The sequence below is a fragment of the Aptenodytes patagonicus genome, chromosome 18, assembly GCF_965638725.1.
Source record: "Aptenodytes patagonicus chromosome 18, bAptPat1.pri.cur, whole genome shotgun sequence".
Lineage (NCBI taxonomy): Eukaryota > Metazoa > Chordata > Aves > Sphenisciformes > Spheniscidae > Aptenodytes > Aptenodytes patagonicus.
This window is the reverse complement of record NC_134966.1, coordinates 8,301,315-8,327,917: the sequence shown is the minus strand read 5'-3', so window position 1 is coordinate 8,327,917 and position 26,603 is coordinate 8,301,315. Positions and strand designations below refer to the sequence as shown.

Here is a 26,603-nt window from a genome sequence, read left to right as displayed (position 1 = left end):
TCAATGTCCCAGTGAAAGCAGCAGCTCAGCTGGGGTCAAGATTTTACAGTAGTTACGCTTTTAGGGTTGCTGAGTGAGTGTCTGGGGTGAGAGCTCATGTATTTCAGGGATAAATTCTTACGTTGCATGTGTAAATCTCAGTCTTTTTGCTACCTGTTATCAGCCTGTGGCTTGTTACACGCTATATTTGAAAAGTAGAAGAAATGGTAATTTTTTGTCTTTGTTGCTTCAGTGTTTCAGAGATAAAGATGGAGAAGGTATTATCCAGCCTGATGAAAGATGATCGCTTCAAGTTGCACAGACCAGGAAGCAAGGTGAGTTATTCTGCTGATTTGGGATTGCTCCAGTTTTCATTTACCAGTTAAACGTCATAAGTATTCCTCCCTTAGCTCCTGTCTTTACAATACGAGGGTTGGTATATTCATGATGTCAGGCAGTGCAGATAATTATAGAACTGCCTTATATCACAATTGTCCAATTGTTAAACTGTTGTCCCCAAAAAGCAGTCGCTTCTAACTCTTCAGCAAATATTTTTGTAACAGACAGTAAAGGTTTCTGGCTGCAAAAGCTTTGGGTTTTTTTTCCCCACAATGTTTCTGTTCTCCTTGGCTTTTCTGCACAAAAATACTGTTGGAGATCACAAATGACACAAAACTTCTCTGAAGAAATAAGGAAAATGTATTTGGTGTTGTGTTACGTAGGGTTTTTTTTATTATCTGTATTTACTTGGAGCCTAAAACAAAGCTCACTGGGTTGACAGGCATCTTTTCCTTGACTTCGGCAAGCTTTGAGTCTGCCTTCAAGTTGCTAATTCACAGAATTCAGTCATTTGCAATTGATGTCTTGCGCGTTTCTGCATTCTGGCAAATTAAATCCTCCCAAAACCCTCATTTTGAATGGAAGTCAAGAATACGTCAAGCATGATGCAGCATGCTCTTTTTTTCTCTTGTTGCTGTTTTGCTTGCTCGTTCTTTCTGTTACACCATGTATGAGCCTTCTCGTTTCCTGCGGATGACTGTTACGAACTGTGGTGTTCTTGGTAAACACGCTTTTGAAAGATGTTCAGTTTTCCTACGTACCTTATATTTCACAGAAAGCCAGATCTGTGGCTCATGAGATACAGCTCTATTTAAAGCTCTTTCCCACCACTGCACAGTTTTTCACTGAAATCAGCCTGTAATGCCTATATTTTAAATGTCTGGAACATTATGACCTCTTAACCTGTTCAACAAATACGTAGAAGTTCAGTTGTGCTTTGTTAATGCAGAAATTATTTTAAATAGTTCTTCTGTATATAAATACTTCCCTTTTCTCCCGCATGTGCTTATAGACGGGTAACTTTGGGTTTCCTTTGGAGAGTTTTTCAACAATTACATTTATGCAGAAGTTGCACTTTAAATTTGTTGCTGACATGGGACAGAACATTATCTGTTCTGGGCTTGAGGACAAGCGTTATTTCATGGAAAGTGGGCAAAAAAGAGAACGTGTTTTCTAGGAAATTATGATTTGGCTTTTGAAAAGCGGCAGGAGAAAATGCCTGCTGAATGCTGTTGAATGTCAGAGCCCAGTACTTGTGGAGGTTCAAAATCGTTGATCCATTTTGAAAATTCTCGCCTAAACATCTCAGTGCCTTTGTATCCTTGCCTTTGGAACAGCGATAAAAAGCTAACAAGCCTGTTTGCTACCAGGACTGATCAAATTGGTATTTCTACCATGCTTTCAAATTGTAAAATACTCTACACGTTTAAGCACAGAATATTCTAAATATTCCTCTTTTGTCTTTCTCCCTTTCCTTCAAAATAATAAAAAAACCAAACCGTATTTGAAAGTAGCTATTACTCTGGTTTTTACTCGGCCGTGCTGCCTGGGCATGCCCTGCCGTGCCAGGTGCTGTACATGAGTACATGTACAGGAGGAGCTGGCTCCTTTCACTTGCAGTCAAAGGTGGGATTGAATTCCTCTCTTCCCTCTGCCATCAAAGTGAACGGGATTTTGCTGTTGACTTCACTGGAACTGAAATATATCCACTCTGGCTGTAGGATGGTCTGAATCTGCTGCAGGAACTTACAAATACAGAACAACCTATTTTTACGTGACTCAGAATCTGAAAGGACTGGGACTGAGAAATAAAGTTTCTCTTTGGGGGGGGGGAAGTATCATTTAACAGGGATGAAATTACAGTAGTTCTGTCAATATCAAATAGTCTTCTTCAGGAATTACTTAAAAAATATATTAAATGCAATCAAGGATTCATTCTGTTTGTTAGCTTTGTATTTTATTGCCATCAGAGGCTCTATAAGTGGTCTGCAGTGCTTTCTCAGAAGCTGCAGGGGCATGTTTCCAAGTTTTCAGGAGGGTTAATCTCTATTAAATTCCATAAGTTTGCCGTAAAGATGGTACAATAAGCTGGGAATGCAATGGGACATTGCACAGGACAGAGAGTGATTGAGGACTTGTTATGAGGAGCTGAACCTGATCTGTTTGTGGTGTTACCATTCAAGATTTGCTTATCAGCTCTCCGTGCATTGAGTCATGTATATATTATAGTCGTGCACACAGGAACCTCATTATAATGCTCTTCGGTTCTCATTGCCTCAACTAAAGTCCATTGTAAGTACCACATTGGAACATGTATTTTTTGGGCTTCTGTGTGCAGCCAGGGAGCAAGCTGAAGTGCCTGTAAAATGTATATTTTATATTTAGGTGTATAAAATATATATGTGTCTGTGTCTGGGTGTGTGAATGTTCACCTGCCTACAAAGAGAATAAATTTGATCTTTCAACTTTTATGGAGGGGGGCAGGGGGACTTGGTGAGTTCTAGAGAAGGTGTGTGGAGGTTAGTAAAAAGTTGTTATTAAAACAAAATCCTTCATTTTGTTTTGAAGTATAATGGAAGCAGGAGATGTTACAGCCTGGGGTTTTGGCTTTTTTTTCCTTTTTTTTTTTTTTTTTATTATGTTTTAAGAAAGAACTTTTCTACTTCAGTCTAGTTTTATTGTGTTTCAATCCCATCTCCCATTAACATATTCTCTTAATGAAATCAGAGGCTTTCAGGACTTATCGCAACTTCTCAAACCTAAAAGCTGCCGTCTTTATAATCAAAAGTTTCTTTCTTCTGAATGTCTTTTCCTGGTGTAGTTGGCGGTTGGGGGAGTCCCCCTGATGTCTTGAATTGGTTAAATAACATTGTAACCAGGCCCATTTCTGCTTTTAGCTTATAGATGCTGTTATTGATCACAGTCATTATGCTGGTGGTTAGGGATCTGCCAGAATAGGCTTTACTCTAAGCAAACACAAGGTAGAAAAAGTTCTCCTGTCCCACTATTTCTCCATAACGGCAATAATGCTTCTTACTTAACAGATGTAACAAATTCATCTAGATGGAGAGTAGATCAAGCAAGCCTCTGGGGTAGGCTTTTATCTTTTGGGTCTTGGAAAAATGTCTAAGGTCTCAAATTAATTGTCCTGTTCATCCGAACCAGGATACGAGCAGGATTAAAGCTTGCTTGTGTGAGTAGAGCATACAGGATGGCTTCCCGTGCACTTCCAGTAGCACTGTTTTATTTGATCTGTCCAGACACTCACATGGTGTGCAGGTTTTATTTTCACAGTTTGGCTCTGTGTCAGTTTTAAATTTAGATTTATTTTTTTATTATTATTATATATATATATATATATTTTTTTTTTAGATGAACCTCCCTGGAAGGCAGGAATCAAACACAGATTTCCCCCCCCCCCCCCCCCCCATGCCCATTAGGGGGCAATTTTAAAATGAGATCTGTCTCAAGGGGCTGAAGGGGATAAAAGACAAGGTGGGGATGGGAGGAGGGGAGAAGCTGTTTTCCGAGTACATTATGTTTCCTGCCATTTGGTTTTTTTTTTTTCCCATTTATTTCTCTTGGACTGACCTCACACTTTGGAAATTATGCACCTAGTTTTTTATCCCTCATTTTTGTCTTACTTTTTTTTTCCCCCCCCAGCACCAGGAAGAAGAGATGCCTCATTTTGAAACCTAAAGGGGGGAATAAGAAAAGTCCTTTGTAATATATTGCCATATTATCACTAAATCCCCTGACAGTTGTGACACAGAAGCAAGTCACCTGTCACTTAAGCTTGAGGTCTCTTTAATTTTCTCCTGGAATTCGCACCAGGCTGTCTTTAATTTGAGGCCTTTATTGGAATTCTGAAACCTTTCTGCCTCCCCGGTGCTCAGATCTATTCTGAGTGCTGTTACAGAATGTATACAATAACCAACAGAGGGATTCAGAGGGGGCTGAAGCACTGTTTATTTAACACTCTGGAGGGATTTTCGTGCTTATTCGGTCCTGGCTACCCGGCTTTCAATATCGCTTTGACAACCGTTATGCCCTTCTCATTAATTTTAAACAGTTAAAACACAGGAAAAAGAGAAAAAGTTTTCATTATTAAAGTGCTTTACTTTTTAATAACAGAGGATTCTGTCCGCCAGGGGAAAGGGCAAACCTCACTAATTTCACATTCATATTAAAAAACGCTGGGAAGGTGACACTTTGTGCTGCCAGGAGGCTTAACAAAAGAAAAGTGATGGGGGCTAGGAGGAGCAGGCGGGGGGGAGAAAGTTTTATGTTTCACGTCAATGGAAACTTGTTAGTCACAGCGACAAGTGTCCACTTTGGGGAGGCAGCTCCACTTGTAGTTTATTAAACCTTTACAGAGGCCCCTCGACTGGAGACAGTCTCAACTGATTAATAGGTGCACATTAAGTCAAACTAAAAGGCGTCTGTGAAACAGGCTGTGTTGTGAGTCTTTCTCAAGTGGATTGGGAGACAGATAGCAGAGACCAGAAATCTGGGAGACTCTTCATGTAGCCTTAAAATACCCACCGTTGTCTTTGCTGGAGATGCAGATGGACAGTCAGTCCAGGTGGTGCGTGAGCAGGAACTCTAGTCCCCATAACTGCTTCGCTGAAGAATAACCCAGTGGCTGGAAGCTGTGGGATCCTGAGTTCAAAAGAGGGCACTGTGCGGGGAATTTAGACTGCATACAGGGTCTGTCTCTGGGCAGATTTGCTGTTAGGCTATAGAGTGGCAGATCTGGGTCAGCAAACCATTTTGTGTAGGGTGCCAGCAGCATTGCCTGCCTTCCATGACCACCGAGGTTCATGGTGTCAGTGTGATATGGTTCCCCTGGACTGGCAGCAGTGCAGAGGTGATGCTTGCAGCTGCGAGGGAAGGAGGCTTATGCAGCATTAGCATGCAAATCTACCGGGGAGGAACAACGGGATTGTTGCCTTGGCACAGGCCTAGTACAGAGTCGTGGGAGCTAGATGTTTGTTTTTGGTCAGCCCTGGTCAGATGAGGGGTTGACCAGTATCAAGTTACTGCCTTGGATCTGGCGCTCTTGGACTTGGATGCTGGTTCCTGTCTGAGTAGCTTTTGAGAACTGTGGCCCTTTCTTGGGAGAGGTTCACATGCATGGATGCTTGGCTTTGCACTTTGCTGTCAACTTTCCATCAAAAATTCTCGTGTTTTCTTGTCTGCATTTCCTTTCTCTGCCTGGGTACTTTAAAGAGAGAGAGACAGCCTCTTTTCTCCTCCCAGTAACAGCTTGTTCCCAGGGATGTTTGCTTTCCATTTCCTGAACTGCATCCTACAGTCTGATCCTGGGAAAGCTTGAGCACATGCAAAATTGCCCTTTTGGTCTAAGGAAGTTTCTTCTGTCATGCCTTTGGTGCAAGGGGCTTGTCTTATTCTAGAGGAACCACATAATGGCAGTTACCGTTAAGTATGACTTGTTGACAGTGAGAAAACTTCATGTAGGCATCAATAGTGAGAAGCTCATTTAGTTGGTTTTGTTCACAGGTACAGAATTTGGTCCATTCTCTGGAGCTTGGGGGTGAATGTAGATCTCCTGCCCCACAAGTACCAAGAACAGGCCAGGTGTTTTGGGGAACTGCACAGGGGAACTTGCAACATCAGTCTAAAACTGTTAGTATAGAGTCGGGGGGAAGTTATTCCAAATAACTCCAATGGAAACAAGCAGTGGTATCTGGCCGCTTGAACCTGGGGAAAAAAAAAAGTGAGGGAAAAAGATACGTGATAGATGTTAGAAAACACAAAATTAAAACTGATTTACTCTCCTCACCACGCAGTGCTCACTGGCTGCTTTGACTTTAACATCTTTATCTATATTTTTTTTTTCTCTAGTAATATTGAGAGGATTACCTTTGTTGGCCCCTGGGTGGTTACTGTGTGATTTTACTGTTATTAAATCTATTGTAAACTGCTTCATTATTCCTGACTCAAATTCTCTCTTTCCTCTAATCCTCCCACCGCCCTTGTAGAAATCCTGTGGCACGGACCCTCAGGAAGTCCGGGAGCGGGCCACAGTCTTGCAGACAAAATTTGAAAATTACGTTCACTCCAGCGAGGGGACTGTCCGGTGGGCAAAGAAAGGTCAGTGCGTTTCTTTTCAGTTTATTCCAGAAGGGCTCATATAAGCTGCCAAGGTTTTCTTCTGGGGGAGAGCTTCAGGGAAAAGGCCTGGAAGAAACATTTTGGGGCCACTGGGCTCTGTAGGGGGTTGAGATGGGCCCAGAAGGCTTTGTGATGATATTAAATGTTAATTTCTTGCATTCCCATATTACGTGCAAATGAGGTTTAATCTTGGCTTTCGATAGGATTCACATCTGAGGGCTCTGACCCAATCGCATGAGCGAATAGATTATGTGTGTTATGCTGGGAAGGTCATGAGTGACCTGCTTAACCACATCCTGGTGCAATACCCATTAGATGCTTTCAGTTTACACCAGGGATGAGTTTGAAGCCTGTAAGCCAGGATGCCTTGGGAGCAACTGTTAACAGGCAAGGATCTTGGACTGGAGGTTGTTGTGTGGGATGGGAGAAAAATGAGAGAGAGGGCAACTACTCAAAAAGGCAGGAAGAAGAAAAACTGGGATGGATTTAATAATAATTGCAGCTAGGTGCAAATCTGGGATTTGATCTCCAGTCTTTGCCAAGCAGGATGCACAGCGGTTGTCACTGAGCAGTACAAGAAACTCTTCCCTTCTGCTTCTCAGTTTGGAAAACCCAGAGGAAGGTGGATTTTGAGGAAAGATGAAAAACTTGCCAGGGATGTGGTAGGAAAATAAACACTAAGCAGCCTCCTGAGAGGAGCCATAAAGGTGGTGCCATGTAGGCACCCCTCTTCTATGTACTGTTCAGCTGCCCAGTAAGGCTGATCCGGGTGCACCTGAAAACTGAATAGCTGTTGTAAAGGGAATGCGGGAAGTCAGGCCCCAAAGGTCCTTGACAATTACTTGGAATTTGGTTATTAAATATTGAGACAAGTCCACAAAATGCGAACTCTTTATGCAAGAGACTAAACCACTCTTGCTCACAATGTATAGGACTAGAGCCTTTCCCCTTTTTTTGAGTCTCCTCTTCCCACATGTCTCCCTTCCTGATTGTTTTCTTTTTCACCTCCTTTGTCACTTTGATCTGAGTCAAATCCTGGTGTCTACGCTTGCGTAGAAGTCCTGTTGATTTTAGTTCTGCAGCTTTTCCAGTTAGATTTGGATGAGAGGGGTCTTGAGGAAATGAATTTTAATGGTCTATATAATTTCTGTTTACCATTATATATATACCTGCTGTATGTGTGTGCGTACAAGTGTATCATATGTGCTAAATTACATAAATCACATACTAAGGGATCCAAAACCAAATGGGGAGATTGGCCTTTGAACTGTACAATGTCATCATAGAAACTGGATAAGGGAAGGCTGATCTCAAGATGGAAGTTAAGTTCAGCATTAAAATTGTTTGGAATCATGAGAAGTGATTGTTCAAGAGGTCAAAGGTGCTGGCGTTTTACTAACTTGTTAGGTGATGACATAGCAGAATGACTAGAGCTTGTACTATAACTACCTGCTTGCCCCAAATTATTCTGTATGCTTTTAATGATGCATGTCCGTATTGATGGGCAAGGTATTTGAAATCCTACTGTTTCACTCTTTGCTCTACCCCCTGCCACTGCATGTCACTGTACTGATTCTCACCACCCCCCTCTGACAGTTGCAGTGTTGATTTTTTTTTTTTTTTTTTTTCCCCCTCAGGGTTTCGAAATACCTTTCTCTAACCTCCTGTTAGAGGCTTGCACCCGTTTTCAGGTGTGTTGTGCTACTGGACTGGTGTAATTACTTTTATAGCTGCACTTTTAAGTCCACAGTCTCAAAGCATGTGACTAACGTGATCAAATCCTTGATTCTGCATGGATGAGCTTCTTGTTGCTCCCCTGGGATTCCTTATACCCCATGCGAACTCCTAACCTGAAATGACTGTGACAGGGAGAACAACTGAATGGCTCTGGTCGCGCTTAGAAAACCTCTGTGGTTTTGTCTCTATACAGCGTATGTCACTGTGCGCACACACACCCTCCCCACGCACACTTGTTGCTGACCTCAGCACTAATAACTTTCTTAGCGACGGACAAGTACAGAAAATACATCAGGAAATGCTGAAATGTGGTGCATCCCATTTGTCTTGTACAGGAGCACTCCACCTCTTTCTCCTACTCTGCTATCTACATATGCAAATTTTCCACTGCTGAGTGGCTTCCATAAGCCCCCTCTTCCTCCCCTCTGCGCCAGGCATCATGAATAATTAACATGGCAGCTGGCTTTTGCTTTCATGGCAGACAATCAATTGGAAACTGTGCCAGAGATGCATTTGTTTCTCTCTCTTTTTCTCTTTTTTCCCCATTTTCTGACCTAGTCGATGTTAATAAGCAGTGTTTTGACTGCAGCCTGCTTTCAAAAGGCGAGTGGCTCCCTGCCCGCTCACCCCTTCTGCCTCTCAGTCCCATGCTTTCCAAACTCAAATCAAATGGTTCAGTGAAGGTGCTGCCCTTCAAACTTGATTGACTGATCAGCGGTGAGTGGGTGGGAGGAGGGGTACGGCTGGGCCCCGCTACCTGAAGGACGAATCTCATGAAGTGTGGACCCCCTTTTGGGAAATGGAGGACTCTCGTCCAAAGGGTTGCATGGTGATAGGTACTCCGTTTTGGAGCTGTGGGGACAGATAGAGCTCAGGAGACTCTGATCCTTCGTGCCACTGGGGTTACAGAAAGGGTAAGGAAGCAAACCCTGCTTTTCTCTTCCGTGTTTCCCCATTTTATAGCCAGTAGTTGAGCGTTGTGCCTCATCCTTTCTGTCCTCAGCACCCATGCGTTGAGAGGGACAGCAGAGTTACAGGAGCCCACTGCTGTGACACGATGCTTGCATCCGTGGCGGTTTTGGTGCATTCTTCCTTCGTGTTCCCACATGCTCTGTACGCTGGCAGAATGCCTCCACCGGTTTATCCAGCCGTGCGGCTGAGGCCGCGCTCTGGGGCCAGCGTTGGGAACTGGCTGCCAGCTGAGAGCATGGTGAACAGGTTATGTCACCTGTCTCGCTTTCATATCTCATTACCCTCTTGTCCCCTGTTTAAAAAAACAACAAACCAACCTCTCTAACCTCCATCATATGTAGCGCTCTTTTTTTTTTTTTTCCTTTGACTTTCCACACTTACATTTCCTATAGAAAAGTGGGGATGCACAGGTGCAAAGGACCAGTCTAAATTCACTCTCTTGTATGTGTGCAAGTCTGAATCCCACCCCAGGCCAGTATACAACACTTGTAGACTCATGTTGGTGTGGCAAAAACTCTAACAGCTCAGGCAGTTCGCTCCTGTGGCGTTAAGATGAGGTAACCTTTACATGAATTATGGTCTGACCAGCACTGTTACCAGTCTTTTTGCGTTGTTTACATAAAGTTCTATCTCTTTGATCACAAAATGACAAGAGAATTTCAACAACAACAAAAAAACCCTTTTAATATCTGGTGACTATAATTGCACATAAAAGCTGGAAAACATGCAACACTGAGAGGTCTGAAGACCTGATAGTAAAGATATAAAAAAGAATCACACCCACAAAGGTCTTCATTTAAATCTCATGGGTGCTATAATGAACCTTAGCAGCTCTCAGCTCCTCAGAGGTAAGACAGTTGCATGAGCTGTTTCGACCTGCTGGTACAGCAGGGCTGTTGGTTCAGCTTTGGGTTAGTGTCTTGCAGCTCTCCCTGGTTTTGCATGCTCTGACTCAGGGCTGGATCTGGCCATTGTCTGCCAGGACTTTGGGAAGAGGGGGGCCTTTGACACTTTGATTCTCTAACTCTGATCTGGTGAGTTAGTACCAGCAGCCTTTCCTATCTGAAGAACTGTGAGAGATGAGCTCAGCCTTCATAATAACAGGATCTTTAGTATCAACCATTTCAAATGCTGTGAGAAAGACAGCTGTATTAGCTCCAACGGGACCAAATTCGGAACGGGAGCAAGTTCATATTGTTCCTTTTGAAGAGTTACACCTTCTCAAAGCAGGTGAATTTGAGCAATAACTTTATGAAAAAAAGCAGCAGAATAGGGGTTTTGAGAGCATTTGAGCTGGTTTATAAGCCTTCAGAAGGATGGCCTTCAGATGAGACACTGAGACGGGGTATTTGGAATTTAGCATTCTCTTTTTGGAAAAACACAGGTCTCTTGATGCTCAGATGCCTCTAAAAGAGTAGCATTGTGAAATTGGGAAGAAGGTGCAAAAAACTCAATCTTTTCTTCTCATCGATTGGGAAAAGGAGTTCACTTTACTCAGTAAACAGAGCTTTGATGGATTCCCTGGGTCCTTCCAGGAGCTGATCTGCTAAAATGACATTTTTATTACTGTTCATAAACTCCAATCTCCGGCTGCTGCCAGGAGATTAGACATAAGCTGTGGGCAAACTTGCTGGTCCGGTGGCTCAACAGGCAAGGGCAGGAGAGGTTAGAGTTTAGAGCTGGCTGCTGTCAGGGGTTGAGAGGGCGAGAAAGATGTAGGTGGTGGTTGGAGTGAGGGCTCGGGGGACACAGGAGGTTTAGCAAGCAGAGGAGCAGCAGGGGATTGAAGGGAGGCATTTTCTGAGCTGTAGAGTTTCCTTACTAGAAGTCCCTCTATTCCCCATAGCAGAGAGGACAGCCTGGGTGTAGTTAATGTTCCGGGTACGTGGAGGAGCAGTGGTAGTGTTCGTATTAGTGGATGATCATCTTTAGAGCAATGAGCCCTGAGGGAAGGGCGTTACAGGAATATAAAGAGGTGAAGGGAAATTTGCAGCAATTCTATTATTTTTCTCTTTTGAGAAGGTGAGCTCTGTTCTCAGTGTGATGATGAGTCGGGAAATCCATCTGGATCTCAGATATTTATAAGGGACTAGCTAGTAACTGGTGAAAAATGCATGGACTACTGGGACTGTAGTATCAGAGGAGTCTTCCTATGCCACCTCCATGCTTCTCTTTCCCTCTCTTCATCCCTGTATCTCTATTCCCCCTCTCCCCTTATCTGCTACCATTTGATGTCAGTGACTCTTTTTGCGAGATGTGCTACAAACATCACCCTTTCTGGCAGAAGGGGCATCCTTGCAAGAGGCAAACCTGATGCAACTTAATGTAGCTTTGTTTCAGTTCCTAACGCTTCTTCACCACCTCCCTTCTCCTTTCGGGATTGTACTAGTACTATGCAACCTTCACAGTTTTTTAACATGCCAACCTTTTCTACCAGCTGCTGACCAGAAGGTGTCCCAAAGGACAAGACCAATGTCCTTTCAGCTGGAACAGCTGAATCTTTAAGAGTGTGTGTGTGTGTGTGTGTGTGTATATATATAAAAAAAAAAAATGCAGTAGCAAACAGATTCACTTTTTTTTTTCTCCTCCTCCCCCCCTCAGCACTGCAGTCTTTCCTCTGTGCCTATACCACCTATCCCAGGAACCTCAAGCACATCTTCCACATCAAATCTCTCCACCTGGGTCATGTGGCCAAGAGCTTTGGCATGAGAGATGCCCCCCAGAACCTGACTGCTCTTCCAACTGCAGGCTCGAAGAAGAAAACCAAACCAAGACCAAAAAGGTAGGCCAACTTTTGATGTTCCTGAGCTGAGGAACACCACATGACAAGCTATGGTGTGCTTTGCTTCTCAAGGTTGTTGTGCTTGCTCCAGGAATCGTAGAATCATAGAATGGTTTGGCTTGGAAGGGACCTTCAAAGATCATCTAGTCCAACCCCCCTACTGTGGGCAGGTCATGTGTGATTGTTCCTGAGAGGCTAAATCATGTTGAGTCATTGGCTTAGGTTGCATTGCTCTCTGAGCTGTTGTTTCATTCCCCTTTTTCTAATGGCTTTAGAGAGCCTAAAAAACACACTTATTAAACTAACTTAATTGAAGATTTGAGTGGGAATTCAGTTTAAAAAAAAAAAAACAACAAACAAAACAAAAACAAGCAGTTCACTTTGTAGTTTGACTTCTGATAAAGATGCTCTTTTTTGAAGGAAGCTGCTAAGTGTGGAGATGCACCTACATAGACTAGCCTGGGTTTTGCTGCAGCTTTTCCATTTTCTAAGCACTTAAAAAACACCATCTTCTATGAGTCTTATGAGCAGAAACAGCCTAATTTTTATTTATTTATACTGCACTCGAGAGCTGCCTTGAAGGATGAGGAAGGGTACAGGCAGTGTTCCAGAGCGAAGCGTGAGACTTCCCATATATTGGAGTGGTTCTCTTTCTTGCGCAGGTCTTGGTTGCTAGAGCTCCAGCAGCAGTCCTGTTATCATGGCCAAGCACCTCCATAGTAGAAGCTGCCAGGTTTTTTCCATTCACATCCCCACTTCCAGTTGCATGGTCCTACAGAGAGCTATGATCCCTGGCTCAGGATCAACTGCAGTAGCAACTCTGTCCTCATCCCTGTCTAGGGAAAGTGCTCCTAAGTACTTGCTGTTGGTGTAGGGCATGGGATGATAAAAGCATCAAGGAAATAGCAGAGAAATGAATATTTTCGCTTCTCAAATTTGAAGTTGACTGTCCTGCACATTATGAGCAAGGCTGTATGAGTGCTGATTTATCTCACAAGATAGTCTCTTCCTCCCTGGCCTTGACAAATACCACTGCATCAGGAGCAAAGTATGTGTCTTACTGTCTTTAAAGGCCTTCTGTGGCCGCCTCTGGCCTTTTTTATCACCTTTTCTACACTAGACAGGCAGTCTTTTGTAGGCTTTCTCCTGCAGTTCCACCAGCAGTTCCCTGGCTGCCAGATTTGCCATGGGACAAATTGTGTCCATCCTCTCAGAATGGTCAGCTGCAGCTTGGACTACTTATTCTTCTCCCTAAGAAGACACTAGCTTAGTACCTGAAGGAAAGGGGAGGACTGCAGTGTCTTTTTTTCCTAGTTATTAATTATATGATTGACTGTAGTTACGTAAGTACAAGGCCAAATCAAAAAGCAGATCTGTTGGTAGAAATGATCCTTCTACAAACTTGTGCTCTGTGGCCTGTAGATTTAAATAGATTTAAATGCAAAAGCATTTCTGCAAAATCATGTGGGATCTCTCCCAGGAAGAGTCTGTAGCAAACCTAGAGTTACAGCTCTGTCCCCTTCGGTGTGTGGACAGGGCTGTTCCTGGGTACTCCTTTCCTGTGTAAGGAATTTGAGACTCCCTGATGCCTCTGTAGGAGCAGAGCCCTGAATCCTCTTCTCCACTTGAAATGGAGCTGAAGGTGCTCAGTGTGTCCGGTCCTAGCTACTTTGTGTTGGTTCCACAGGACAGATAATCCTCCCTTCTGAGATTACAATGTTAAGGGCTCACTGTCTTCCCTAGCACAACGGCAGGATACAAACCTCTGGCTTGCCAGTAAAATCACTGCAATAATTCAAAGGAGGAAAATCTTTTTTCTTTTATCAGTATCAGTTGTGACTCTTTCTGTGTAATTGTTGCTGCAAACTCCATTAGCAAACGTTAGCTGTGCAATTGAAGCACTAATCCACATAATTGTTCCTGGGCTGGTGACATTTCTTGTACATGTACATATCTTGGAAAAAAAAAAAATGCAAGGGGAAGGGATTTTAAAATAAAAAGTTGGAGACCACATTGTCCTGCTTTGAGAAGCCACCAGGGACAGGCCACTGATCTGCCTCCTGCTTCAGCTGACCCCCACCAGCAGATGGGCAACAGGATGGGAATGCCCCTGTGAGCAGGGGATTTAACGGAGCTTTATTTCAGGAAGAATAGCCTGATTAGCCGATAAAGAGCATGTAAGATGGTATGGGGTGGGCTTTGATGTCTTGCTGGCCCAGCAGGGTGTCAAGCTATGACTGACAGTAGCGTGTCACAGGATTACTTGGCCTGCAACAATGCCTCTCTCTGTTCCTATGATGTTGCTACTCTGTTAGAGCTACTTTTTCCCTTGTTACGAACCTCTTTTAGACGGCGTTCCTCCTCCCCAAGTCTTCATCCTATTATAGTACAGACAAGCTCAAGATACAGTAGGTAGTTTATGCACAGGACGCGTGGGGTTGGGGGATGTGGAGGTGTTAGAACAAATGGTCTGAGAGTGATTTGAAAGCTCATTTGCACGTGGATCATATAATTGCAGCTCAGGGAAAGTGGGCAGACTTTGCACAGGTTCATCACGGCTCAAGCTCCAGATTTCAAATCTGAGAGCATCTGGAAAGTTAAGACCCTGCAGAAAAAGCCAAAGTTGTGACGTGCAACAATTGTTCTTGCCTGTGAAACTTGTTTCTAATCAACTTTCTCTGTGTGTGCTTAAAAAAAAACAAAGAGAGAAGAGATATTAGTATTTATAGGATAGTTTAGTGAAAGTGAATATAGATTCAAATTCAGTCTCCACTAGCATAAATTCAAGATAGGGCTGTTAACTTAAGAGAATTGCTTTTGATTTCACACTGACAAAGCAGAAAGCAGAATTTAGCCTGCCATTTAGAAGACAAATGGTTTTTAATTGTAAAATGCAAGGCTTGAAATTATAACAGCATAGTCACAGAGCAATCTTTTTAATTGTATTTCTCACGTGATACCATGAGTGTTGGTTGTCGTATTACACATTGTCTCCAAACATCCGATACTTGTTTTTAATCAGTCTGCTCACTAAAGCCTCATCTCTCAGCACCTGCCCAGAGAATAAAGAACGGGCAGTCCAGGTTGAAAGTGGGGCAGAGGCGATCATTAAATGTTTCCTTAAGAGGACAAAGAAAACTTTTCATTTCTTTTGAAGTCTCCTTTTGTGCTTAGCGCCTCCTTAGAGAGCCTGCTTGGGGAGGGTGAGACAGGAAGACAGAGCAGCCAGGTGCGTGATGGTTCAGTGCTGAAATGTGGAAGCAGCCCTCTCCTTCTGAACGCACATGTAAAACTTTCATGTATTTTTTAAACCTCTTTGTGCAAACCGACTGTCCCCTTAGCTGTAGCGGTTCTTGCAAAACCCGATCTGAAGATGGAAAAATAATTGCTCGTGATCTTTTTTTGGAAGTTGAAATGCTGTATTTAGGTAAGAGATGAGCACACGAACCAGATACCGTGTATTAAGTTACAGTACATCAGCTTAGTAAGTGTCTGGGCTCATGCTTTTACTGAAGGGTGGATGCAAGGAAGCTGATCCCACTTCCATTGAGGGATTAACTGTCTTTCCTTCACTGCAGAGAAGCAGCACGCGCAGGAAGTAGCTGACGTGCCAGATAGACAGGTCTTCTGATTCTTTCGCAATGCGGGTGCCAAAGACCTATTGCCATTCCACCAAGCATCCCTGTGCTACTCAGTCTTTTGCATTTTGGATCAGTGGTGTTTCATGGGATTTTGTGGCGACTGATGGTCTGTTTTCTCCTTCTGAACTCTGGAAGACTGGTGTACGTCCCCAAAGGGTTTCACTGTAACGGGGAGTTGCAACTTAATTTGCCTTGTTTGTGAATTCATGCCATTACAAAGAAAGAGATAAATCTTTAAGTTTGATAGATTCTGTGGAACTCATTGCTACAAGATGTCTCTGAAGCCAGAAATGCTCAGAAAGATTGAATTTACATACGAGCATCGAGTATATTCACAGTTGCTACAGCATGTGCAAAAAAATAGTATAAAAATAAGGTGAAAATCCCCTCATGCTTCAGAGTTTAAGTCCAACCCATCACTAAAATGGGATGAAGAAAAGGTGTCCGGGATGCTTCTGTTTGATGGGATTGATTTACATCATTATTACACTGCTATTGCTCTGAATATGGATATCATCACGCCCTTAAGGTTTTGGCTGCAAGATTATTGTGCTAATTCATTCTTCAGTGTTAGTGGTCAGACAGAATTAGACTCCTGCTGGGAAATCTACCTTGTAACCCTGTGTATCCTCCTCTGCATGGCTAGGGCAGCAGTCTCCTTTGGGTGAAAGCTAGTAGCCTTTCGCCTTCTCCCCTGCCTTGTATCCTTGATTCCACTTTCGAATGTCTCGGCATTGACAATTTTGGAAAGACTAATGCTTCTATTGACAGGGCTTGCGAATCAAGGCTGCAGCTGGGTCTCCCTGCACAGCAATTGTCTAATCATTAGAAGCAGTTTGCCTGCCAGTTTTTGTGTGCCATTTACAGCTTTCCTAATATCACTTAATTAGTCAAAATGCAAGTTTGGAATTCTGCCCACTAGGAATTTCACTTGGTTTGGGCAGTCTGCTCTAGAAAGCCAGGCTGGAGCTCAGGTAAGAGCACGTATTAATGCACTGGAGTGCAAACGGATCCAAAAATTAGAGTAAGAGACATGGCTGCTGTGAAAGGAAACATCGCCATCGCTCTTCATGAAGGCAGTTCAGGGACACAGATGGGTCCTGCTTACCACATCATGATGTTATAAAAAAGTCCTGTTATGAAATTAAAGTTTTATAATTGTATAATCCATCTGATTGTTATCTGCGTACAGCAATGCCCTTGATTACTGTCTTGTTCCACCACAGCCACAGCACAGAGCCTTTGCTCCATCTTTGAGCGAGCTAATAGGGCTTGCACATGGAGCTGGAAAACCTCTGTGCTGTTTGGTACGCACCAAAAAATGATCAGCTCTCTCTAACTGAAATATATTCTGTCCTTTAGGCTGGGAAAGAGCCTGACAGAAGCAAGAATCCTGGGAGGTTCCCAGCCTCCCAGTGGTGCTTTCATCCTTTCTCCATAGGGTGAAGACTTAAGGGATGGTATTGAAGGTGAAGCTGTGGGGGTTTGTCTCTTTCTGTGTGGCTGAAATACAGCTGACTTCAGTAGGGGTAAGGTGGGCTTTACTGTTTAGCATGTCTCGGCATGAAGACTGCTCTGCTCTGACTGTTCTGGAACAGCGCTTGATGCTCAGTCTGACCAGATAATAATTTTCCTTGATCTTCTCAAGCTAGTGTTTGCATCAGCTGATAACAGAGTATCTAGGCCATCTGTTGACTTGTCGAGAGCAGTGTAGGATTGCTGATGAATTTCTTGCCCCCACTCCGCAAAAAAAACAGCAACAGAAAAACCAACCCAAACAGGGTTGTGTTGGCTGCAGATGGTTCATCCAACACTGTAAGTAGAAAAAGCAGGTGTTGCAGCAGCCTTGGCCCAGAGGTAACCCAGCTCTGTTGCTGGCACAATTTCAAAGAGCTGTTGGAGATGCTGTCAGGCAGATTGATAGTGCGATCCATGTTGAAATGTTTTCTGATAAATGAAACAGCCTACTCCTGTCTCCTCCAAAGACACACCATGAGTTCTGGGACTGTGCGTCAGAACTTTATACTCCTTCTTCCTCAGCTGGAGCAATTTGGGAGCCTTTGGTTGCTGCAGATGCTGCGAGTTGGTTAAAGGTCACTACACTTGCTGCACTGCATTGCACCAGCATTTCGCACAGCTCAAGACAAAGGAACAGGCAGCAATGCCAACCAAGTTGAAGGAGACATCTCTAAGAACAAGCTCACTCACCATTTAGGTAAAAAGACTAGCAGAGGCATCTTCTGAGCCATCAAGTGATACCAAGAAACCATGCATGTATATGTACCACTGCTCTGGCACGTAGGAGCGTTTGGCTTGGAGGTCAGCTTGTGATTCAGTTCTGTAATGAAGCAGATGTGTCAATGAAACAAATGTATTAGAATTTTGAAATGAAAATGAAAAGCGGTGTCAGGTACTCATTCCTTTTCTTACTGCTGTCACTTGGTCCTTTCACACCTGAATGTTTGAGAGTCTCCACATCCAGGATCATGGTTTGCATATTGTAACAAATTCAATCTGATGAAATCAGCTGGTGAAACTTGATCATTCTTACGATCTTATCAGTAATGCCTGAGAGATGAATGGGATGTTATATAGAAAAAGAACAGTTTGTGTACGCTTTTCTTCCTCTTCTGTTTGTGCCTTGGAGCTGTCCACAGGATCTCAGCTTTGTTGAACATCTTCAAAGCTTAGTTCAGTACGCTTGTCTTGTTTTGGGGTTTTTTTGCTGTAGTATAGTCTCTGTTATTCTACCATCTTGTTGTTAGTGATTGTGGAAATCAGCAGATGGTGTCTTCGGAGCTCGCAAGGCCACCGATCACCCAAGGTGTGTGGAAGTCACAAACTGAGTGTGTTGAAGGTGTGTTGCATGTAAGCTAGGCGGGACTTCTGCGGTGAGTTAGTATCGTGTGGCAGAGCAGAAGACAGAGCTGGAAACAACAGGGAGGATTTCAGGCTAATCACCTATGCTGCATTCACCTGTTCAGGTTTTGGGGTTTTTCCCATGATGTGAAAAAAGATTTGCCTTGAACCTTTTCTGATACTCTTGAACAAAGCAGAGTTGAGAGTCAAGGGGCCAGAAAAGGGAGACCGGTCCAAATCATTCGGATTTCCTCTGAGGTGGAGGGTTGGGCAGCACCAGCATCCCTGCGGACCACTGCAGCTCCTGAGGGGGATGGGGAAGGGGAGCAGCATGCTGGACTGGCTCTGCAGACAGAGGTAGAAGGAAACTGAAGAAGAGGAAAGAAGGATTTTATTCTCTTTCCTTTGCTGGACACTTTTTCTCTCCTGTTTCTTCCAGATGCTCCTGTCCTGCCTTTTCATCATTCAGTGATGTATTTAGCAAGATTCATGAGTTTCTCGTGTTTAAAAAGTGAATAAAAATCATTCCAGTTTTCTGGAGGAGGACAGAGCTTTTTTTGTCTTTAAAAGTTTGTCTCTGGCCTGGTCTTCCCTGGCCTTTCAGAATATAAGAAAGTCATCTGGGAACGGTACCTCTGTTTCCTTATTGTCTCTCTGCTGAGGCTCTTGGTACCAGCTTTTGTGATTGCAGCTTAATTACAGATGTGCACAGGCAGCTGTAAACCTGGGTCTTTTATTCCTTCCTCTGTCTCCATGAGGAGGAGGGGAGCTTTCTCAGACCGTGCCAAGCGATTACTAGGCTCTCTGCCTTCCCTTCCTCACTGTGCAAAGCACCGTTCCCTCCCCTTGATAATGAGGTGATTAGATAGATCTTGGGGTGATACGGTTTTTGCCCTATACCTGGAACATAAAGCCCAAAGCAGTGGTTGGGTCTAGGGTTAAGCCTTGCAAATGAAGGGATGATGTGTTCCCCACTTGAAGTTAGAAGGTGGTGCTAACTCATCTCTGCTGGCTCCTCTGACTACTTACCAATTCCCATCTGTCTTTTATGGGAGTCCTGATACCCCATATCTAGCATAAAAGAGTAGTAGTCCAGCAGTGCTTCTGCCTGGCATCCAATATGTCACAGCACTCAACACCCAGTGTGCTGGACAGTAACACAGAGAAGTCAACTAGCTTGTATTCAGAGACAGTTTCTTCCTAACTCCCGTGTTGGGGCTGTTTCATTTTCTGAGTTATGACTTCTCTATTCCTGTCTCATTTTCCCCCAGCTAATAAAAGTGGCTATTTTCTCATCCATTTGAACATTCCTTTCTCCTTTAAGCCCTGCTGAAATCTTGGCACTGTAGCACATTGGGATGGGTCAGTCATTAGTGAATCTTTTTTCCCCTGCAAGTTCCCCTTAGCTGCACTGTTTTGTAGTTCCCCACCTGAAGACTGACTGTTGTGTCTGGAGGGAGGGATTTAAAGGGCTGGGGATTTCTCTGCCCGTTATCAACATGATGTGTTCTCATTAGGGCTCAATATAGCATGATATCTAGACATGAGATCACAGAAAGAGATGCTGACAATCCGTGTGTTTATCCAGTGATGGGAACATGGGTTCTGTCTGTGTTGCAAATGCGTCTTACGTTTACAGCCTTTCTGTGAACCTTTTTGCCGCAGTATCCGGTATCACCACACAGCTCTCTTAAATTAACATCACACCAGCCTTCAGCAACAGGGAAAATGCAGTCATCCCGGGTTATGAGGTGGGAGAATGGACATGAAGTTCAAAGAGATTAAATACCTTGCCCAAGGATGCTCAGAGGGTGAGTATCAAGGTCTCGCTCTGTTCTCTGGGGCTTTGTCTCATAACCACAGGGCGCCTTTCCTCGCTGATGTTATCTTGACTGCTGTGGCAGAGCCCCAGAGACTTTCACCAGTTGAGCAGAGAGGGACATTTACAGGTTTACAACAGGAATCGGAATCTGGCCAGGGATCCTGACCTGGTGCCCTTTTCCTGGTGTGCTGTCACTGCAGACTGTTGCTGTTGCCTGTGGCTCTTCCATCTTGTGGTTAAACAGAACCTTGACAGCTGCTTTTCTTCTCTCAGTGACCAGCACAGGTTCCACAGCACAGCTCCATTGATTTTTGTGGCCCTGGTTAGAGGGAGAAACCTCGCTTTTCCCTGCATCCTTGCTTTTCTGTGTGCTGCTGATCACCACAGCAGGGGGTATTGATTTACTAATTGGGCAATGATTTCACCTGATTGGTAATGAAAGTGTTGGACAACCTCCCTGCTGAGCTGAAACTCAGGCCGGCAGCTACTGGTGGATTACTTGTTCTTTTGCAGCAGATAGTTCCCTGTTGTTAAGTAAACTGATCTGTTGCTTGGTAACCCTCGAATTACTGTAGTAAATGCTTGGAGACACAATGAAAGTGTCAAATAGAAACTTTATCAAGTGATGGAGGGGACTGAGCAGAGGATACAGCTTGCACTACAAAGTTTTTGCAGCAGAGCTGGGCTGGCTGAGGGCACACCTCGGCCTGGCGCTGCGCGTGCACCCACAAGCATCCCTCCGTGCTGCTGTGGCTTGTGCATTCAGGAAGGCAGGTTGACAAGGCGCGTCTGCTGTGGAGGTACTGCAGGTACGGCTTTACCAACGGCACGTTTGCTTCATTAGCTGTACGGTCGCTTTCGAGTTGATTCTGTCTTTTTGCCTTAGCTTCTGTGGGTTCAAACCGGGTAGCGGCTGTGCGGTTTTTTTATTTCTCCGGTATATCCAGTCTCCAGCCCTTCTGCCAACGCAGAGCTTGAATGTTTAATTAGTGTGAGAATGGAGACTATGCCGAAGGTAGCAGAGTCTTCTCACCTGCGTCTTCCAGGCTTTTCCCTTCTAGAGAAAACGGTCTTTCAGTGGTAATCATCACATCATCCTTCTTATCATTCTGATCCATCCTTCCAAACCCACTCCAGCCATGAAACCTACATAGGGATGGAAAACAAGCTGTGGAAAAGGGGGCAAGCAAATACCCCAGACAGCCAAGAGTTTGCTTCCCTTCCCTTCTTTGTGTGTTTGGCCTAATGAATGGATTGATCTGTTGCTGCAGCCGAAAATGCTTCCTTCCTCTGTGATCCCCAGCATGGTTCTGGACACCTGAAGGAACTAGGAGAGGCAGTGCTATAAGGCTGCAACCTTTAGGACTGCTGAGGTCCGTGTACTGTCATAAATGCGCGCTGGCATGGATGTGGAGCTTCTGTTCAATTCCCTTGTCATATTTAGAGGGACAGATAGATTTCTGTTCACTTCTCTGGAAAATTTTGAGATCTGCTACTGGTCCTTTTATTTTAAAGAGGAGGGTGGGATGTGCAGACACCAATAGCTGTGGATACCCTGTTGTGCCCAGGACTATGGGAACATGGTAGGGGACGGGTCCTGCGCTGAAGAGATTGCAGTTTAAACAGATAAGCGAGGGTGATAGCAGCAATGAGGATGAGATTTGCCCAAGGTCATAGAGCAGGACAGTGGCATAACTGGTGGTGGAAAAATGCTGAGTGGGTTTTTATATTTATAGCTGGCAGTTTAGGGCTACAGGAAGATCCATGTTGAGTGGCTGGGCAGAATGCAGCTACCTTTGCAAAAGCCAGTCTCTGGAGAGGGAGGCTGTAAGGTGCACGTGATGTCTGCAGGACACTGCAAGAAAAGAGTCTGTTGGGTTTAAACTCCTGACTTTTTTTTTTTTTTTTTTTTGCTTGTTTGTTTGGGGTTTTTGTGTTTTCAAGCTCTGGATTTAAGCTCTGTTTATAAAATGTTTCCATTGTTCAATGTCTTAAGGCTGTTAGGTTTTTTATTAGTATTATAATTTTCAAACTGCTGTGTCACCTAATTCATCAGCCTTCAGCGCACAACCTTCCCTCCTTCTCCCCGCCACCCCTGCAAGAGCATTTGTACAGAACAAAGGCTTGCTTTTAAAAACGGCATGATATTTTGCCACCTTTGTGAAAACCTGTCACAACAATATCTAATTTTGCATGAGACAGAATTTCAAATCAAGCCTCAAGAAAAGGAAGCTGTTCTTCTGCTAATGCGCAAATGTCACTTTCCACAGCTGTAAAATAAGTAACCCACCTAGCAGCATTTCAGAGAGAAGGAAATCTAATTCCTCTTCTCTTCCCTCTGCCCAGGTCTGACCTTCTCAAGAAGACCCACAGCAAACATCGCCTTGCTGAGATCTTGCGATCTGAATATTCCAGTGGGATGGACACTGGTGTATCCAAGGTCAAGAGGAAGAAAAAACAGAGAAAACCTGGCAACCAGCAGATTCCAACATAAGCCGGGACCTTCCAGTCATTGGCTGCAAAACCTGCTTGAGCACCTCAGCCGGGGGTCAGGGTGACCTGCCAAATCAACTGAGGAGCGTTTCAATTTATCAGGCAAATATGGGAGGGATCTTGGGGATCTCGGCCTCCTCCCCCTCATTCCATAGGTCCAAATGGAATCGAATCCAGGCGTGTCCTGTTGCACTGCTGCAATTAAATGTGGCTTCCTGAAGACGCACCGCGTTTCTAAGGTGTTTTTTGCAAGAAAAATAAAAAAGGTTAAATACGGTTTTCAGAGAAATGTGCTGTCTATATAACATGAAAGTGAGACAAGGGTACTCAGACAGGAGATGCTTCCCTGTTTAAAAGACCTGTAGAAACACTCCACAATCTGTTTGTTTGCTTATTTTTTACCAGATAAACAGTAGTGGCAGAGGAGGTGGTCCAGGAGCACGTTTAAGAGGAGAGGGGAGGCTGCCCTTTCCCCTATCATTATTCAGGGGGGGCACCTCTGCTCCTGCCTCAGGTAACGCAGCCACATTGCTGCCGCCTTCTCTCCTGTCCTGTGTGCGCTGGGGTGCAAGGTCTGTCCCTGAACACTGATCGTTAGTCAGATATTGCCGCCTGGAAGGAACCTCCCCGATTTCAGTGCAAGTGGTAGGATTGCGGGGAGCTCTTCGGTGCAGTGACACATGGTCCCTTTGGGGCAGAGCTCATGGGCACAAAACTTCATGTCAAAACTCCTGAGTTTGGGAACAAACGTTGTCACTGTGGGAAGGAGCCAGCGTGGAATCCAGCAATCTCCAGACTTCTCCTTGCCTGCAGCGTACTGTCACACCTAATTACATAACGCAGAGTACGTATGAAATGTCTCACCTCTCTGAACATTAAAGCCTTTGCAGGCTCTTGCTAACACTTGCCAGTGGTAACCTGGCTTTTGGGGTTCTCTCTGCTTTGGCTAGGCCTTGTTTGAGTACGTCCCAAGCGAATGGATTTCGCTTCTTGCTTTTCCCATTTGCCTTTTTTCTTGTTCTTGCTGATCATCAGAGAATTTGGGACTACTGAGAAAAGGGATGCGGCACGGCCCCATATGTGCCGAGGCAGACATTCATTTCCCATTGCCCGGCGTGTGAAATGGAACCTGAGCTCTAGCGAAGTCCGTGACAAAACTCCCCTTTGAGCTGGCGAGGCGTGGGGGCTGCGTGGGGGAGAGCGGCTGCTCCCCAAGGCCTGCGGGAGACTGACAAACTCCCGCGGGACCTACAGGTGAGCACCCACCTCCCTCTCCCTGCCTTCCTTGCTGCGCTTCTCCCAGCGCCTCCTATAACGCGAGCGCCAAGCAGTACGCGTTTGAAAACGGTGCAAAACCCTACCAAAACACAACTTTCTGCTGCCTGCATGTGTCTTCCTCGAGGAAAGAGATGAGGAAGAGCAGCCCGCCTGTGACCCAAGCCAGGCATGTCGTTTAACGCAGGACCGGCAAGTGCTCAAATCCAGTGGCAATTTCAGGTGCCGGAAGGGAAAAAGTACTGCAGAGGGAGTATAACGAGATGAAAATGATACCTGCTTTGTGAATACAGAATTGAGGGCACCTACTTCGGGCTGTAGTGAGTCATACTAAGGACTGTAGGAGGGAAGCAATCAGCCCAAAAGTATTTAATTTCTGAAGAGAATATAACTTTTGAGAACCAAAATGATTTTTTTTTTCCTCCCAAGCAATTACCGAACGGGCTGATTTTACTGCAATACTTTTTTGAACACTTAAGAAAGATGTTAAAAAGGCTCCAGTATAAAATTAACCATGTTTTTGCAGAGAGAATGAAGTTACTAGCATTTATTAGATTAAGATAAAATAACAACAAAGCCCACCTGATTTTGTTATGAGTACTGTTTGGAAGAGCAATCGGGTTTAAGGCAAATGTCAACTTAAACAGAAAAGAAACCCCTGAGGATGAAAATGACTCAGAGGGAGTGATGCAGAGAGTGTAAGTTTGGGAAGAACTGATCTCGTGCATGAGGGGAAAATATATGACCTTCTCCTGGCTGACTGTCACGTATGAATTAATAGGAACTATTGGCAAATCCATAATAATAGGAATAAAGGCCAACAGAGCATCAGTGAGAGACGTCAGGAAATCTCATTGCTGTCTGTATTAACTGGGCATGTAGCGTTACGAACAGTTATGATGGATAATGTGATTTAAAGAAAAAATAGAATGCCTTTCTCTTTCAGCTTCACCATCTTTTAGCAGATGGCTCTGGATTACTTGTGTGAGTAGGGAAAGGAAGAGATTGTTAAACAAGAAAGAGAAATTGTTAAATGCGCACACGCCTGAAGCTAAGCCAAGTTTGCTCGTAATAAACTTGAAGGCCAATGTGCAAAATGTGGTTGAATTGTAGCTGGGTCAGCAGGAACCAAATTCTGCCCTTATTTACACTTCTGCAGCTCTAGATGGGCGCTGAGCTGGCTTTATCCTTGAGCATCACTCAATCCAGGAAGAACCTGGTAGGTTTGGAGTTAGTTTGTACTCCACTCAAAGCATCTCTTCATCAAGGCAGGGCAGGGTGTGGTGCTTGCGGTGGAGCAGGGGTGGCCGAGCCGCAGAGCTCCACCAGCTGCAGCTGGAGCGGGGCGTTGTGGGTGCAGAGGCTCCCAGGTTGATTGAGCACCCGAATGCTGGAGGAGCTGCTGGGGGTCACGGTGGGTTCCCTTGGCACAGCCCTGGCGTGGAGCAGGTGGACGTCGCCCTGAACTGCTCCTGAATTTGCCCCCTCTTGCTCTGAGGTACGTGGCGTGTGCTGCAAGGGTCTTGGCTGGGCTGGAGCTGCCTACGCAGCTCGTAAGGGCGGGAAGATTGGCTCTCGGCAGCGTTCGGTGGAACTGCAGCTTTGTTTGACTGCACTAGCGTTGGCTTTGGTCGGGTTTGCTTTCTTATCTTACTTGTGGTGAATGGCAGGGGCCTTGCTGCCCTGCAGCTTGAAGTTTCTGCGTTTGGTCTGGAAATAATGGCACTATGGAGCTTTTATATAAAGCTGCCTGTGAGTCAGACCTGGACTCAGTTTGGGTTTGCTTCCTTGCTGCTCCTCCGCTCCCTGCTCTCATGCCTGGAGTCCTGCCTCTCCCAGGAGGTGCTCTTGCACCTTTTCTCTACTCGCTTCTGGCTCCGTGTCCTAATAGGAGCCTCCTCTCCTCCGCAGCTGGAGCATCTTGAGTTTACACTTTGAGGCTTTGGGATAGGAAAAAGCAAGGAGGTCGCCTTGGTACAAGGGTCACAGTTGAACAGCCGCTTTCAGTGTCTAGGTCAAATACAAGACACCTTAGCACTGGTAGCCCACCACTGAGAAGCACCCATAACTAAGCAGGTTAGAAAGCAACAGAACTTCCCTGTTTACAACAATTTATTTTCTCTGCAAGCCTGGGGAGAGGACAGGAAAAGCACCGATTGTTCTGGGCTTTCCATTCTGGCATAATTTTGTTTGGTGTTCAGATGAAACCGTAAAATATCTCAGCTAGAAACAATTCTGCTGCTTTCATTGGGTTTGTGTGTTTTGGCATGTTCAGAGGAGCAGCTTTCGTTCTTTGTTCCCAGGGTGGTGGTCCTGGTTAAAGCTGTGTCAGGAGGGGAGGAAGATGGCCCTCCAGCTGCGTAAAAGCCCAGAAGGGGCTTGAGCGCCAGGATTGCGTTCGGTCCTGGCGAACCCACTGCACTAACTGGTTTGTGTCTTGGATCCAGAGTCTGGAGCTGACAGAAACCAACCACCAGCAGCCTGTCTGTTGGAGTCTCTGTACCCCGGGAGAAATCGGTGGAGCAGAACTGGTGCAATACTCCAAAGGTTTCCTTAATGGGACTGG

The 26,603-nt window shown here is 44.8% G+C and overlaps 1 protein-coding gene across 1 annotated transcript in view; it reads left to right on the top strand.

Moving 5' to 3' along the window:
* DDX31 (DEAD-box helicase 31) overlaps nucleotides 1-23,040 on the top strand; it is a 50,965-nt gene extending 27,925 nt beyond the window's left edge. Inside the window, 4 exon segments of the mRNA XM_076355540.1 lie at nucleotides 233-314; nucleotides 6,324-6,435; nucleotides 11,767-11,947; nucleotides 22,616-23,040. Coding sequence (XP_076211655.1) covers nucleotides 233-314; nucleotides 6,324-6,435; nucleotides 11,767-11,947; nucleotides 22,616-22,763 — 523 coding nt within the window. The 3' untranslated portion in view covers nucleotides 22,764-23,040.
* Nucleotides 23,041-26,603: the final 3,563 nt, after the last annotated feature.